At 38.9% G+C, this 16,309-nt stretch overlaps 2 protein-coding genes across 2 annotated transcripts; both read left to right on the top strand.

Moving 5' to 3' along the window:
- The first annotated feature begins 706 nt into the window (after positions 1 to 706).
- aplnrb (apelin receptor b) lies at positions 707 to 2,666 on the top strand. Its single transcript, XM_037752220.1, has one exon. It carries the CDS (start codon positions 785 to 787, stop codon positions 1,865 to 1,867), a length of 1,083 nt encoding a protein of 360 aa, XP_037608148.1. The 5' UTR covers positions 707 to 784; the 3' UTR covers positions 1,868 to 2,666.
- A 6,784-nt stretch (positions 2,667 to 9,450) lies between these two features.
- On the top strand, positions 9,451 to 13,898 carry nfkbil1 (nuclear factor of kappa light polypeptide gene enhancer in B-cells inhibitor-like 1). The gene is made up of 4 exons (XM_037752219.1): positions 9,451 to 9,885; positions 11,933 to 12,045; positions 13,088 to 13,199; positions 13,283 to 13,898. The coding sequence occupies exons 1-4, from the start codon at positions 9,603 to 9,605 to the stop codon at positions 13,867 to 13,869; spliced, it is 1,095 nt and encodes a 364-aa protein (XP_037608147.1). The 5' UTR covers positions 9,451 to 9,602; the 3' UTR covers positions 13,870 to 13,898.
- The last annotated feature ends 2,411 nt before the right edge of the window (positions 13,899 to 16,309 follow it).

Below are 16,309 nucleotides of genomic sequence, written 5' to 3'. Positions count from 1 at the left end.
AAGTTGAAATGGAATCGAAATATAATTTTGTACTTCAACTGAAGGCTATAAAACATGTTTCTAAGCATGTTTTCTTTGTGTTAAGTCTTGGCATTATTGTATATTTTTAATTAAAGTTCTGAGGTTAAAGTCTTGTTTAACCTGCAGTTCTTTAAAGCTAATCTTTATTATGTCTTTAGTTTGTGGTTCTACTTGTTTGAGCATGTACAGACATGAAAAAGCAGACATAGAAATGCAAATAGTGCAGCCCATTAGGAGTTCAGCAGAGTGCTCCGATACCAGAGGGACTCTCAATTGATATTGAAATTGACTCCTGCATGAAACTTGTCATGCCCAGACTTGACCCATGGGCTACTCTCGTTCCTTAAAGTAAAACAACAGTGTTGCACTCATATCTGGGAGAAATTAGAACAACAAAAAGATTCAAGATTTATACTTTGGACAGAGTTTTCACATTTTTAGATCAATTCCTGTTGTCCATATTTTGTGCATGAAATGAAAAAGAGGGCATATCCTAAAAACATACTAGCATTACAACCCATATTATGTTGTATACAAATCAAATGAATGGAGAGAGAGAGAGGTGGGTGTGTACACAGTGAAAGAGCGTCAGAGCAGAGAGGAGGAGGAGGAGGGTAGTGGGAGGGGAGGAGGAGGGGGGCGTCATGGGAGGGTTCAAGTCTGGGGGCGTAGTATATAAGGGTGGGCAGAGTTCACGTTAGCAACAGACTTCAGAGTGCTGATAACTGCTGTGGATCTATCTGCACCAAATAAGAAGAGAAAAATGGAGCCAACTGACGGTCCTTACGAGTACTACGACTACGACGAGTCGGAGAACTCCACCATGTGTGACTATTCTGAGTGGACGCCGTCGTACTCCGTCATCCCGGTGCTGTACATGCTTATCTTCATCCTCGGCCTCTCTGGGAACGGAGTGGTGATCTACACCGTGTGGAGAGCCCAGGGCAAGAGGCGAGCTGCTGACGTCTACATCGGCAACCTGGCCCTGGCTGACCTCACCTTCGTGGTCACTCTGCCTCTGTGGGCCGTGTACACCGCCTTGGGCTACCACTGGCCCTTCGGAGTGGCCCTGTGCAAGATCAGCAGCTACGTGGTGCTGCTCAACATGTACGCCAGCGTCTTCTGCCTCACCTGCATGAGCTTCGACCGCTACCTGGCCATCGTCCACTCCCTGTCCAGCACCCAGCTGCGCACCCGTGGCCACATGCAAGCCTGCCTGGCCGCCATCTGGGTGCTGTCTGGTGTCCTGGCTGCACCGACTCTGCTCTTCCGCACCACCAAGCACGACCCGTCCAGCGACCCGTCCTTCAACCGCACGACCTGCGGCATGGACTTCAGCCTGGTGGTGACCAAGAAAAGGCAAGAGAACCTGTGGGTCGCTGGTCTCAGCATCTCCTCCTCCGCTCTGGGCTTCCTCCTCCCCTTCTTGGCGATGATGGTGTGCTACGGCTTCATCGGCTGCACCGTCACCCGCCACTTCAACACCCTGCGCAAGGAGGACCAACGCAAGAGGAGGCTGCTGAAGATCATCACCACGCTGGTGGTGGTGTTCGCTGCCTGCTGGATGCCCTTCCACATCGTGAAGAGCGCCGACGCCCTCTCCTACCTGGAGTTCTTCCCCGCCACCTGCGACTTCCTGCGCTTCCTGCTGCTTGCTCACCCCTACGCCACCTGCCTGGCCTACGTCAACAGCTGCCTCAACCCCTTCCTGTATGCTTTCTTCGACCTGCGCTTCAGATCCCAGTGCCTTTGCCTGCTGCACCTGAAGAAGGCCCTGCACGCCAGTCCCGCCGGCTCCCTGTCCTCGCAGAAGACGGAGGCTCAGTCTCTGGCCACGAAGGTGTGACGACAGCTGAGGGCCCAGATGCATGCTGGGGAAGAGGCGAACAATGCAGAACAATGCAGGTGAATCAAAACTGTACGGCGATGGGTGCTTGCTCACAGATCGTCTTCAGGTCCTCTCTGACTCTGTGGACTATTGTAAGGACTGAAGACAACAGTCAGACTTGTGGTTTTGGGGGGTCTGACCACTCTCAAACTTTCAGGTGCAAGGAAGCAAAACTGTTTAATACAAGGGACCAAGCATGAAGCAAACTTTTTTTATTTAAAAAGTGGAATGTATTTGCACGTATCCTCATGTGGTTCTCCTGTGGACTTTTATGCAAAATACTGAGCTTTTGAAATCTTGTCCTCAAGTCCCGGTGAAGTGTGTTACTCATGAATTTGTCCCCGCTGTTCTTGTTTTCATTTGTAAGCACTTGAGGTGTGATACCCACCAGACTGTAGTATCTGTATCACAGCCAGCAGTGTTACGTATGTGTGTGTCTGTGTGTGTGTAGAAAGGGTGTGCCAGTCGGTAAGAGGTGTTGGAGTCTTAAAGGGGAGTCGGGGGGTGGTGAGTCCCAGACAGACAGACAGACAGATGGCAGCTGACAAATGTTTTCAGGCTGGTGGAAAGCCCAATTAAAAGGTGACTGCTTTGACAGTCTGCCAGTGTGTGTGTGTGAAGGAATGAGTGTTTACTGAGCGTCAGAATGATCAATGAATTTATTCCTGACGAATAAACATTATGTGAATACACATCATTTTTTGGATTGTTTATGATTTGTAATAAAAAAAAAGTGCTTTGAAAAAACACAAACATCCTCTCCGTTGTCTCACTCTGTCATTTTGTGATAACTCGTTGAGTCTCGCTGGAATGTATTTTCTCCCATCCAGTGAATGTGCTTCTTCCTGTTGGTGCATTGTGGAGGGGAGGCAGTCGCCCTCCCATTGTGTTTCGGTGGGGCCGAAATCAAAGCATGCGTCTGCAGGAAATGCAAGTTGGACTTCTGTTTCCCTCTTTCAGCATGTTTGTTTCTTCTCCTCCTTAACAAGTCGCTCACACAAACAATCAGTGAGCACAAAAGCTCCTAAATTGGATCAACCAGGATGATGTTAAAAGTCTGAAGGGTTAATTACCACAACTTCAGGGTTCCTTTTGTGTCCCCCAAAAACATCTAAATGAGCCCCTGTGTTGTTGGTGTGTCATGATTAATCATAGTTGAATGTATTGTTTTTAGCAAACAAACACCACAACAGGTTGCTGAGCTTCAAATTAGAAATTTTGACTGTAAAGAGCTTTTTTTACAGGATGTAATCAGCAACAGCAGGGGGACAGAAGGATTGGATTAATCCTTGGTTACTTGGTTGACTATATGTCCCTGTGTAATACCTGTGACGGAGAGTGGCTTAGTTTAAATCACCGACAATTACAGTTCGCTATGCCATTTAGGTAAATGTGACAAAAGCTGAACTCCTCGTAGAAGGAAAATCTTTAATTTCACAGGTGAAATCTGAAAAACTTGCCGGTCACTGGAAGAAGAAAAGAAAGCCAACAGCTGCAGCGACATTCACTCCGTCTCCTTCATCGCCGTCTCAGCTCTATAATCTCATCTGAGCCACAAGACACAAACACAGACATGCAAACTAAATTGTTAAATAGATCTCTGAATTTAAAGTTTGTGTATAGAAGACGAATAATTTCAAATAGCTGCTCTCAACAAACTTGCTGGAAACGAAACATTAAAACATGTTTTATTGGTGAAACAGCATATACATTAGAAATCTTTAAATTCCACGCAGCAGCTATTTTTTTTACAGGACGACTTGTCACATTATCCTCCACCTGTCAGCATCAAAGTCAAAGCCCCGCGTGAAAGCTAATCTGGATAGATTATTGTCATGGGTTTTCAAGTTTTATGAAGCTAATGCGATCGTGTTACCAAGATTTCATGGCACGAACTTTGCCACGGCGAAAAAACAACGTGCTACAGAGAGAAAAGGGGACTTATGGCCTTTGATCCTCTATAGGCTGGCTGTTTGTCTGAGTTGACTGCTTAGAAATGATTACACAAATGTTTTCATTCCTCTGTAATAACAGAGGAATGAAAATTGGGTGTGTCTCCAGTGGAAGCACGCTTGTTTGCCGGGAATCCCGAGGTTATAAACATCCCTCTCTTTCTCTAAGAAATGACAAACAACTACAACAGCTATCTATTCACAAGCATATATAGTATCATTTAACCTTTGCTTGAACCAAAAACTTTAAAATATAGCATTGTTCTCTGTATTGATAATGTGACTGAAACATTACTCTGCATCCTGTAAGGAGGCAACAGTAGTTCTGTCTGTGCAAAGACGAGCACCGCTGTCTGAAAACACTGCTGAGAAGAAAAATCCAAACTCCATAAGAAAACAAACTCCAACCACTAATTATATCCTTAATAATATCGTGTAAACATCACAGTTAACACCTGATGTAACAACCTTTTTAATCTGCTTTACTCTGAACTCAATTTTTTATATCATAAACTTAAAAAGTCGTCATTCATTCCCACTGTCCCCAGTGGAAATGAAGAAACCAGTTAAAGGGTGAGGCAGCAGTTTTCATGAGAAGTAGAGTTTCAAATGAAACTGTAACTAAATACATTTACTCTTTGTACCTCTACTCTACTAAAGAGGGAAATACTTTTTACTTTTTTTTCATTCCACTACATGCATTAGACATCTGTTGCTACTTTTCAGATTACAGTAAGTTTTTACAAACAAAACATATCAATCAATTTACACGATAAAATATACTCGATCTCAACTAACTGCAATATTAAAATGATGCTTACAAATCAATGCATCTGTAATGCTAATTCAATTATATAATATTCAGCAATAAAACACTCACAGGAGCCTTTTTCTGTGTGTGCAAATTGTTTAATTTAAACTAGTAACATAGCATTAATACACAAAACAGATCAGAATCAGGTTTATTGTCAAGTAGGTTTTCACATATTAAGGAGTTTGCCTTGGTGTTTTTGGTGAATAACAATAAACAAAGTGAGAGAAAATAAAAAAGCAAGTGCACAAGTCAAGAATCATAAATAGAGAATAGAAAAATTTACAATAAAAAAATGTATAATCTATATGTAAGTTTTTTTCAAATGAAAAGAGCTTTATTGTGTTTGAAAGGAAGAGGGTGGAATGTGCAAAATGTTGACTAATAGGGACGCACCAGCACCCATACTGGATCGGATATTGGGCTTTATACTATATTTGGATAGATACTATATACATTATATACTGGAATTTTAATTCCTGTTTAAGTTTTGACCAAATTGTTGCAGCATTAAAAAGGTTTACAAATGAATTGTAATTCCTGTTAATTTTGAAGATTGTTTTTGCCAAGTTGTTGGTGTATGATTTATTATATTAATAATAAATAACAATTCACTAAATTTATGTTATGGCATCCATACTGTATATTTATTTGTTACAATTTTTTTTACAAAGTTAGGAAAGTGATGTTTAAGCCCAGCCTGATGTTGCCTTACACATAAAAGAATGATCCCACTCACTTCCACACAGTGATGCATACAGCTTATTAATTATGGTATTATAACTGGTATCGGCCGATACACAAAGCCAAGACATCGCAATCGGTATCGAGACTGAATCCCTATAAGGAATGTGTAAAAGTTCAAAGTATAAAGTATAAAGAATATGTGCAACAGAGATAACAATCCAGAAAATGTGTGTTGATCTAACGCATTGAGTCACATACAACTGGGGGTAATTTATTGAATATGTTTGCTGGTTTTTCTTTGTTTTGTTTTTTTTATTTCCTGAACTGACCCTTTAAGTCTGGACATAGAGGTATAAAAAGGTCCTCTCTGTCTCCTCTCCCTTGGAGCTGATCTATAAACACAGCACAATGCATACTGTGAAAAGGCCAAACCCAAAATCTTCACCAGACTGGACAATGTTTGTTTACGGTAATGCATCTCAATAGAAACTGAAGGGAAAGGTAAGCAGGCCGAGTTTCTATATAGGGGGTGCCCATCTTAACTCATTCATTGTCGTATCAATGGGTGACGAATAGCCTTTGTGTTGTTTTAAATCAGGCTTGCAGCCAGGCCTCCTGTATGTTTAGCTGTCATAAATCAGAACCCAATAAACCCGGTCGTGCAGAAAATAGACAGAGGAAGTGTGCGCACGTTTCTCCTCCGTCCTAACAATGGAGGCTGAGTGGTGCAGCCAGCAGACCGGACCTTGAGCCCGGTCTGACCGCAGCCCGGTAGGATGAGAAGCTGACCCCTGGAGCGTCTTGGAGGACCCTCAGCTTCCTGCCGCCCTGGTCTTGCAGCGCTTCTCCCTGCAGCGTCCCAGGAGGACGACAGACCTCACGGACAGGATAGGAGTCAGCAGGCCAGGCAGGAAAAGGAGAGTATAGGGGTTCCTGACCGGGGATATCCTGTCTTTCAGAGGCATCTCTCTGCTTTTAGGGCCCTCTGAGAGATGCATGCTCCGTCTGAGGTCTTGGAGGACAAGGGGTGCTTGCTTCAGAAGGTGAGCTATAGAGAATAAAGTTTAAGCACACAAAGTAGATGTAATCATGGCAAACGTGTGACTCAAACACCTGAGGTGACACATCAGATGTCTCTTTCTCCCTCACTCTCTGCTCTCACTCCGTCTCTCCTGAGATGGCAGGCATTTCAAAGGCGTTCGTTCACACAACGACAAGGCCATCGTTAGTGGAGACACGTCGTTTCCGACAGCAGAAAGGAGCGGAAGTGCCCAAGCTTTGGGTGACTCCGGATCTTGGGTTATGTGAGTCTCAAGCGAAGATCATCCTCTTCACAGGGCACAAAGTGTCCCTTCATTCCCTCGTCTATCCTCTCCATTGTGCATCCTTCTTCCCTCCCTCGAGGCCTAAATGGGTGCCCTGTCATCTGCAGCAGGAGCGAGCCAGTTCAGAGGCTCAGCTGCACCGATTTAAGCAATCGCAGGTAAAGATAGCTGCACATGCAAGCAAGAAATTACGCAAGAACAACAACCACAGCACAGTTTTCATTGATTTAAGTAATAACTGCAGAGCAGATGACATTATTAAACAACATATTAGACTATGTTAATTTGTCTAGACTGGTGTTAATGATGCAAACATGTTGCCAGCTGTCCTCTGTTATTACAGCCACATCTTGAAGGCCTCTAACAACAATCTGCAGCCCCACACACACACAGACACAGATTCTCTCTCTGTGTCTGTGTGTGTGATTTAATCATGTATATATCATGTTTGCTCTGTGGGTTGTGGCTCAAAAGACTCCTCCATTTCCCATCCAAACATGTTGTAAGACATATTTAAACCAATGATTGCCCTGTACAGTATTTATTGTTATTTCTCTACATGACATCTTCCTGGCAGGTGGCATGTTGAGAGGAGGCTGAGGCATAGAAACCCAAAAAAGAGCAGGCAGGGTTTATGAATACTGAGTAATTAGCCATGTAGAGCATCACTGTAGTCAGTGGTGGAAGAAGTAGGGTACAAATACTAATATCACATAGAAATACTCTGTTACAAGTAAAAAGAAAAAAAAAGAAATCTGAGCTTTTGAGAATGAAGTCATAACTTTACGAGAAACAGAAGAGGCAATTTCCCCGTAGTGGTTCCTGGGTGGTTCTTTCTTCGGAATAGACGTAGTTTCTTGTATAATCTTTTCAAGGACCTGATACTTATGATAATGTGGTGCCGATGTGCCAAAAGATTAAGTATTTTGTTATTTGTGAAACCTATACTAGAGTATAACTTCACAAGATGCTCCACGTTCCTCATTTTCACATAGGCTGCTCTATTCCCCCTCAAAAATAACACGTAAAATTACTACTTTATAATATTATGACTTTATTCTCATAATACTATGACTTTTTTTTCTTAAACTTATGATTTTATTCTCATAATATTATGATGCTTTAACACGTAAGCAGCTTTTTAATGTGACAGCTGGTGGAGGTGGAGTACATTTTAACTACTTTATATACTGTTGAATAGTTTAATCTGTTGCACAGTAGCCATCATATTTTATAAACTGATCACATGTTTTGTTTATAAAAAAAAATCTTAATCTGTAAAGTAACTAACTAAAGCTGTCAGATAAATGTAGTGGAGTAAAAAAGTAGCAAAATATTGAAATACTTAAGTAAAGTAAAAGTACCTCAAAATTGTACTTAAATACAGTAAATATTCTTTTTTTTAATTTCCACCACTGACTGTATTGCCAGTTTTCTATAAATCAAATGACACATAGGATGAATTGTGGCTTTGTTTTCTCATTATAAAGAGAAGGAAGAAATACAAGTTGCATTTCAGGGCATCTTCTGTAGCTACAGTGTGCTGTTGAGTCAAATAAAAGTGGCATGTAACATTGACTTTATCAATTAATGGATGATTTAGAAAGATAGTCAATACTGACACCTAGTGACAACACCGGAACCAACTTAATTGACATACAAATACCGTTAAGTAAAGCAGAGGTTAAAGCTGTCATTAAGGACTACATGCACAAAACCTGGCAATAATACTGGGACTTAAGTGAAACAGGGAGACATCTGTACAGTATTCAGAAACATGTAGGAGTTGGTGGGATACGGAGCGGGAGCCCAAGGGAAGAGATGGTCATTACCCGTCTGAAAATAGGACATACAGGATTAAACCAAACACTCCATAGAATAGGCAAGCACCCAACTGTACTATGCACGCACTGTAATAAACTGGAAACTGTCAAGCATGTTCTTATAGAGTGCAACAAATATGACGAAGAAAGAAGGGAATTGCTATCAGGAGTAGATGCCTCTAAAATCATAGGATGTGACATCCCATCTGTGGCCTCCATCTATGCCACACAGATAGGCCACAGGGCGCAGAAGGTGATTGCTGACCCCTCCCACCCTGCTAGTTGTCTCTTCCCAGATTTCAGAGACTGAGATGTAGGACATCCCGCCTCAGGAACAGCACGTACCCTGATGCTATAAGGCACCTCAACTCTAATGCATAGGCTCTTTGCAGGAGGAAAATGAGCTCCAGCCAATATGCACTTAGGAATGTTTTGCACTAGACACTTTAGGGGAAGTTGCAATAGCACAAGGCTCTTCACAGTATTTTTAGCATTTTAGGATTTTATTGGTCTGAATGATTGTATAAATGTAGGTGGTTGTCTTCTTTGTTTTTTATGTGTGTGCTTTTGTCTTTTGTCTGTTTTTAATGAGCACTGCACCGAAACAAATTCCAATCAACTGTGGGTTGACATGGCAAAAAAAGGTATTGATTGATTGATTGATGATGGAAATATTACAATCGGTAATCTGTTAGGAAAGACATCTAAGAAAGTACACAATCTTATAATTAATTACTTAAGGACAACAGGAATAATGGAGATAATTTAATTATTAGTATTATTATTATTATTTTATTTTAGTTAGTTATTATTATTATTATTTATTTATTTTTTCGTGCCAATCTACTGCTCCACACTCCAGTCCAGATGGTGGCGGTAATGCACCTATAAGCTGGTTTGACCCAGAGAAGAAGAACAGCGGAACCAGTCTGTCCGAGTTGATGCTACCTTCGGAGTGATTAAGAAGAAGGACCGGATTAGCATGGATGCGGCTACATCCAGGATGCTAAAGGCCTTGTTGAAGCCAACACATCCTCCGTCCCTTTAACTCAAACAGCCTCCTGTGTGTCTCAGTCCGGGCTGAGTTTAGTCCGCATGTTGTCTCGTAAACAGCAGCGCGTGTGGAGGTACGTGGAGGAGGGCAGCCTGCTGAAGCTGAAGTCCTACCTGCGGAAGCACCGCGACCTGGAGGAGGACCTGGTGAACTTCTCCCGGGGCCGGAGGCAGAGGAGCCCGCTGCAGCTGGCCTCTCGCCTGGGAGACGACGCGGTGCTGCGGCTGCTGCTCAAACACGGAGCCGAGGTCCTCCAGAGGGACAGCAAAGGAGACACGGCGCTACACATAGCGGTCAACAGGGCTCTGAAACACGGGAAGACAGGTGAGGAGGACACACACAGGGGGACCAAGCTGTTGTTTAATAGCTTTTATTTAGAAATGACAGCAAACACTGAAGCCATTCACATACAGAAGAAGCAAAACATAAACAAAGAACAGGACCAAACATATAAAGGACAACAGAAATGAAACAAAACCAACAGAAAACAATAAAAAAGAACATGAGATTATGACAATAAATTCACTTAAAAATGTATTGAGATATTGCATACATTCATTGTTTTCATATTGCATACATTCGTTGTTTTCATATTGCATACATTCATTGTTTTCATATTGCATACATTCATTGTTTTCATATTGCATACATTCGTTGTTTTCATATTGCATACATTCATTGTTTTCATATTGCATACATTCATTGTTTTCATATTGCATACATTCATTTGCATACATTCATTGTTTTCATATTGCATACATTCATTTGCATACATTCATTGTTTTCATATTGCATACATTCATTGTTTTCATATTGCATACATTCATTGTTTTCATATTGCATACATTCGTTGTTTTCATATTGCATACATTCGTTGTTTTCATATTGCATACATTCATTTGCATACATTCATTGTTTTCATATTGCATACATTCATTTGCATACATTCATTGTTTTCATATTGCATACATTCATTGTTTTCATATTGCATACATTCATTGTTTTCATATTGCATACATTCGTTGTTTTCATATTGCATACATTCATTTGCATACATTCATTGTTTTCATATTGCATACATTCATTTGCATACATTCATTGTTTTCATATTGCATACATTCATTGTTTTCATATTGCATACATTCGTTGTTTTCATATTGCATACATTCATTTGCATACATTCATTGTTTTCATATTGCATACATTCATTGTTTTCATATTGCATACATTCATTGTTTTCATATTGCATATATTCGTTGTTTTCATATTGCATACATTCATTTGCATACATTCATTGTTTTCATATTGCATACATTCATTGTTTTCATATTGCATACATTCGTTGTTTTCATATTGCATACATTCATTTGCATACATTCATTGTTTTCATATTGCATACATTCATTGTTTTCATATTGCATACATTCATTTGCATACATTCATTGTTTTCATATTGCATACATTCATTTGCATACATTCATTGTTTTCATATTGCATACATTCATTGTTTTCATATTGCATACAATCATTGTTTTCATATTGCATACATTCGTTGTTTTCATATTGCATACATTTATTTGCATACATTCATTGTTAAGGGTTTTTTGTGTTAAATTTACACTTGTGAATGGGGAATTTTGCGAGAATTAAAATTAGAATAATAAGATTAAGAAAATGCATTAGTCTTTGTCACTGTAATTATTATATATTAAATATAATATTTCTATAGTACAGTGCAAAATCTAAGAAAAAATGTCAAGTATAAAATTGTTAACATCTTTCCACAGCTCATATTTTGTTATGTAAGGAATAAATCGTTGACGGATATTGTTCCATTTCCTTCATAAATACAAAGAAATTAGGCCTTTTTTGGGGGGTAAATTTACACTTGTGAATGTGGAATTTTGCGAGAATTAAAATTAGATTAATAAAATAAAAAAAATGCATTACTGTCTTTGTCACTGTAATTATAGCAACCAAATATAATATTTCTATAGTTCAGTGCAAAACCTAAGAAAATGTCGTGTAAAATTGTCAACATCTTTCCACAGCTCACATGTAAATTTACAGGACCAAAATAAATGAGAGCAAGGTTCAGGATGTGATTCGCAGAAAGAACAATTTACATCTATGTCACTCTTTTACTTTTTGTAAGAAATTTTTCACTGGATAGAATCTGTGGATCAATTTAAATGACACCTCTTTTACCTCATTTGTTAGAAGGAACTTCTGTGAACCAAACTTTCTTCCACTCAATATCACTAAGAAAACTACTCCAATAAAATGTTGCTGCCGTAATAGAAACCATGTTGTCCTGAAACAAGGCCCTTATTCTGGAGTCTTTTAGCTTTTATTTGTTGTTTTCCTTCAGCGTATGATGACCTGGTTGTGCCTCTGAAAAACAGCTGCCCAGACGCTTTGAACACTCCTAACAGTGCTGGAGTCACACCTCAAGACCTGCTGAACTGGAGGAAACAGAAAGAGGTAAGTTAAACATTTAGATTAGAATCAATGACATGCTCCGATGTTGTATTTTGATATCTGTTATTAAAAAAAGAAATGTAGAGCTGTAACTAATGATCATTTTCATTGTAGATCAATCTGTTTGTGATCTTTCCCCTGTAGTAATTGTGTCTGTAAAATGTCAAAAAATAGTGAAAAACTAGGTTCAAATTGCTTGCATTGCCTGACTAAAACGCAGATATTTTTCATTAATATTTACAGTGACAGAGCTGAAACAATTAATTGATTAATCAATTATCAACAGAAAAATAATCAGAATCTAATTTGGATTGGATGTTTTCCAAGTAAAAATGAAACACAAAAAATCCACAATTGCTGTTTCTTCATTGTAAGGCATTGTTGATTTCTCTGTTTTCTATAATTGTAAACTGAATACCTTCTGGGTTTGGAGCTGTTGGTTGAACAAAACAAGACATTGAACAAGTTATCTTGGTTTGTTGCCAAGTAGGTTTTCACATGCAGGTAATTTGCCTTGGTATGTTGGTGCATACCGGTCACAACAATAAACACAGCAAGAGTATAGAACATACTGCAAAAGTCAAGAATCATAAATATAAAATAGAAATTTACAATAAGAATATATATAAATATATCTGTTTTACAATAAAAGAGCTGTACAGTGTTTAAAATATTGACTCAAGAATGTACAATTGTTCACAGGATGAAGAATATGTGCAGTGTGTGTAAATTATAACCAAAAATGTGCGTTAATGTAATGCATTGAGTTTGATGATCAATCGAGCAGATTATTGGCAGATTAATTAATTATGAAAATAATGATTATGTGTGAGAAGACGCAAGAAGCTGGAACAAGGAACTTTTGTCATTTATGCTTGAAAAATAATGAATTGTCAATTAATTATCAAAATACCCAGACTATTTAGATTATTATTCTCGATAGCTGTGACAGCAGAAACTGGTGGGCATGTCAGCAGAGCACAATTTGATCCGTTTGTTAGTACTGGATCATATTTACATATAATTTCCTTTTTATATTCTTCAGACTGCAGAAAGCATGAGCCGTCCATCTGACAGAGACCCTGAGAAGGAGTGGCAGGAAAAGCTGTTTGGTGAATGCGAGGATGAATTCTTTGAAACCTTTGGAGTATATGATGGTAAATGTATATTCGTTCTTCAATGCAGAATTCTATTTTGACTTTTGCTTCATAATAATAACGGTGCTGCATTTGTTTCACAGCTGATGATTTTCTACCCGTCGATGATGACGAGCAAGACTTCGGGGACTGGGCTGACCGCATCAGAAGAGAATATTTCGATAAAAAGCACGCAGAAGCTCAAAGGCTGGCGGCGTCGGCGTCTTCTGGGAGGAAGAAAAGGAAACAAGAGACGGACCAGGAACGTCAGAGCCACAAGGAGCATCTTGCGAAGCTGCAGAAGGAGCATGAAGAGTATCTGGCGCGGGCGGCACGTAAAGAGGAAGAGGCTAAGCAGGGTAAGAAGCGCAGGTACGACGAAAGGTGCGCAGCTACTTTTGACGGCGGCTCTTCATCTGGCGGCACGAAGCTGAGCTACAACGACATCCCCTGGCCGGCTCCACGAGGCACTGTAAAGGAGATGCTGGATGTGATGCTGCACGGCGTGGACAGGAAGGACGTGCCGGTGTTTCGTAAAATGCTCCTGAAGCAGCAAACGCGGTGGCATCCTGACAAATTCGCTCAGCGATGTGAAGCTCGGTTAGAGGAGAAGGACAAGCAGCGGATCCTGGAGACGGTTACAGCTCTGTCGCAGGAGCTCAACAGACTGGCCCAGACTCTGAGGACTTAAAATCTAGCTAATGATATCATATATATATATATATATATATATATATATATATATTTTGTGCTTTTCTGGAAAAATTTGTTCCATTAATGCAAAAGAACCCCAAAAAAAATCCAGTACACTGTTTAATAACGAACATTTTGGTCCTCAGACCTTCATCAATGAAATTCCTACAGACACACAGCACCAGGATGTAAATGTAAACGTAGCCCAGGGAAAATAAAACACAAATCAGAGGGCACCGCTTAGCATTTATACAAATGAAGGAGACGATTTCAGGTGGTTTCAGGTTTCACACACACCTGGATGCTCCCCAGTACAGTCCAATTCTCACCGGTGAGCAGGGCCTTGCTCAAGCGCACACCAATGGTGGTGATATAATGCTCGGATCTGTCCTGCTAGACTGGGAATTGAACCGGCGTCCTTCTGATTAAAAGGGCCACTTCTGCCCTTGAAGTTGACCTATAGTACATACAGTAGTAAAAATGTAAGTCACTTGACACAAAAGCCTCTGCCTTTTATGGTGAATATTTGCCACTGACATCTTCCTGAAATATGAGTGTGTACTTGTAGGATTCAAGCAGCAGAGATGAGACCAATCCCCGGATAGAACACTGAGCATAGACATGCTTCTGTTGAATCCCTGATTTAAAGAAAATAAAATGAAACGAGTAATCCAGATTTCTCAAACCCTGAGTAACATTTGTGTTGTGTCAAGTGGGCCTACTACTGGTATTTTTACTCCTAAAGCACGTAACGGCATGTTGTCACAGAGTCTCGTACCTGTGATCTGCAGGTCTACTAAAGCACACATTAATCATTTAATATAAGTTTAATACATTTGTTCTAAAAATGCAAAAATGAACATATAATCCTGAAACACCCTAAATAAAGGATTTCACACACAAAGAGCAGATGGTCGGCCTGCTTTCAGTGATGGAACAGAATAAGAAGATGCGCTGGTTGCCAGGTTTGAGGGCTAACCCCCTTTTTAACTTGCCATTTACGAGCATAATTTTAAACGAGACAAAGGAATTCTCTGAATTGTTTACACCCAACATTTATACTGTGGATAATTTTATTATTATTATTTTTAAAAGAGCAAAATATGAATAAATGATACCTATTTCTTCTCATTTATGATGATATAGGCTAGCAAAATATATATATATATATAATACAGAATGGATGGTCAAGGCCCTTGTTATGATTGCAAAAGTTTTAGTGATTAATAGATCTTAAAAAATATTTTATTATCATTTGGGAATAGAAAATTCATCTTCATATTCGTATTTTTTGGAGTACAGCGTCCTCGTATCAAAGCCGTTCATGTGAGCTGCAGTCACATTAGTGTGCTTCATTATGTTTAGCAAATTTTGTCTAGAGTACGACAAATGCCTGCTTGTGATACAGCAGGGCGTGATACCTACAGGTTAAGTGTCAATGCAGTCTAATTAGGGCTGCACAATTAATCAAAATCACAATATGACCTACTGCAATTTTCAAATCACAGGATGAAGAGGAAATCGTAATATTTGTTTAAGGCGAAATGTGTCTCAAAATACCATTTTAAATGAAATATTGTGGTGGTGCTGCAGAGATGTCCTGGCCTACACATCATATTCTACAGATATAAGAAAACATCTGCCTGCTAAAATCACACCATAATAATTTTAATGTTTTTCAATGAAAACCCCAACCCCTCTCAAAATAATAATAACAATAACAATGTAAGATGGGGATTTAAAAATAAATGCATAGGTAAATAGATAAATTAAATTATATAAATCTAAATGAAATAAATACCTTAAAATAAAAAAATGCAATTTAAAAATAATAAATGAATAGAAAATAAATAACAAAAAAATTAATTTAATTAAATAATGACAGCGATTTGATATTTTTTTTCTAAATTGTGCAGCCCTAGTCTAAATTAATATCAGTAAAACTACATTTATGGACTGATAACAATGAAAGACTGGGATTTACAAATAAATGAATAGGTAAATATTTAAATTAAATTATATAAATCTAAATGAAATAAAATTAATAGATAAATACATTAACATGAATGTAAATGTAATTAAATAATAATAAAAATAGCAATTAGATACTTTTTCAAAATCGTGCAGCCCTAGTCCAAATTAATATCAGTAAAACTACATTAATGGACTGATAACAATGAAAGGTAAATTAATAGGTAAATATGTAAATGAAATTATATAAATCTAAATGAAATCAAATTAATAGATAAATACCTTAAAATAAATAATAATAATAATAATAATAATAAATGTAATCAAATAATAATAAAAAATAGCAAAATTCTAAATCGTGCAGCCCTCGTACAAATTAATATCAGTAAAACTACATTTATGGACTGATAACTGTCAACTCAAACCCCTTAAACACCTGTCACTTTCTAATTCAAGAATCAAACGAT

The sequence above is a fragment of the Sebastes umbrosus genome, chromosome 19 (assembly GCF_015220745.1).
Source record: "Sebastes umbrosus isolate fSebUmb1 chromosome 19, fSebUmb1.pri, whole genome shotgun sequence".
NCBI lineage: Eukaryota > Metazoa > Chordata > Actinopteri > Perciformes > Sebastidae > Sebastes > Sebastes umbrosus.
The sequence above is the reverse complement of the archived record's forward strand: the minus strand, read 5'-3'. Positions and strand labels throughout refer to the sequence as shown.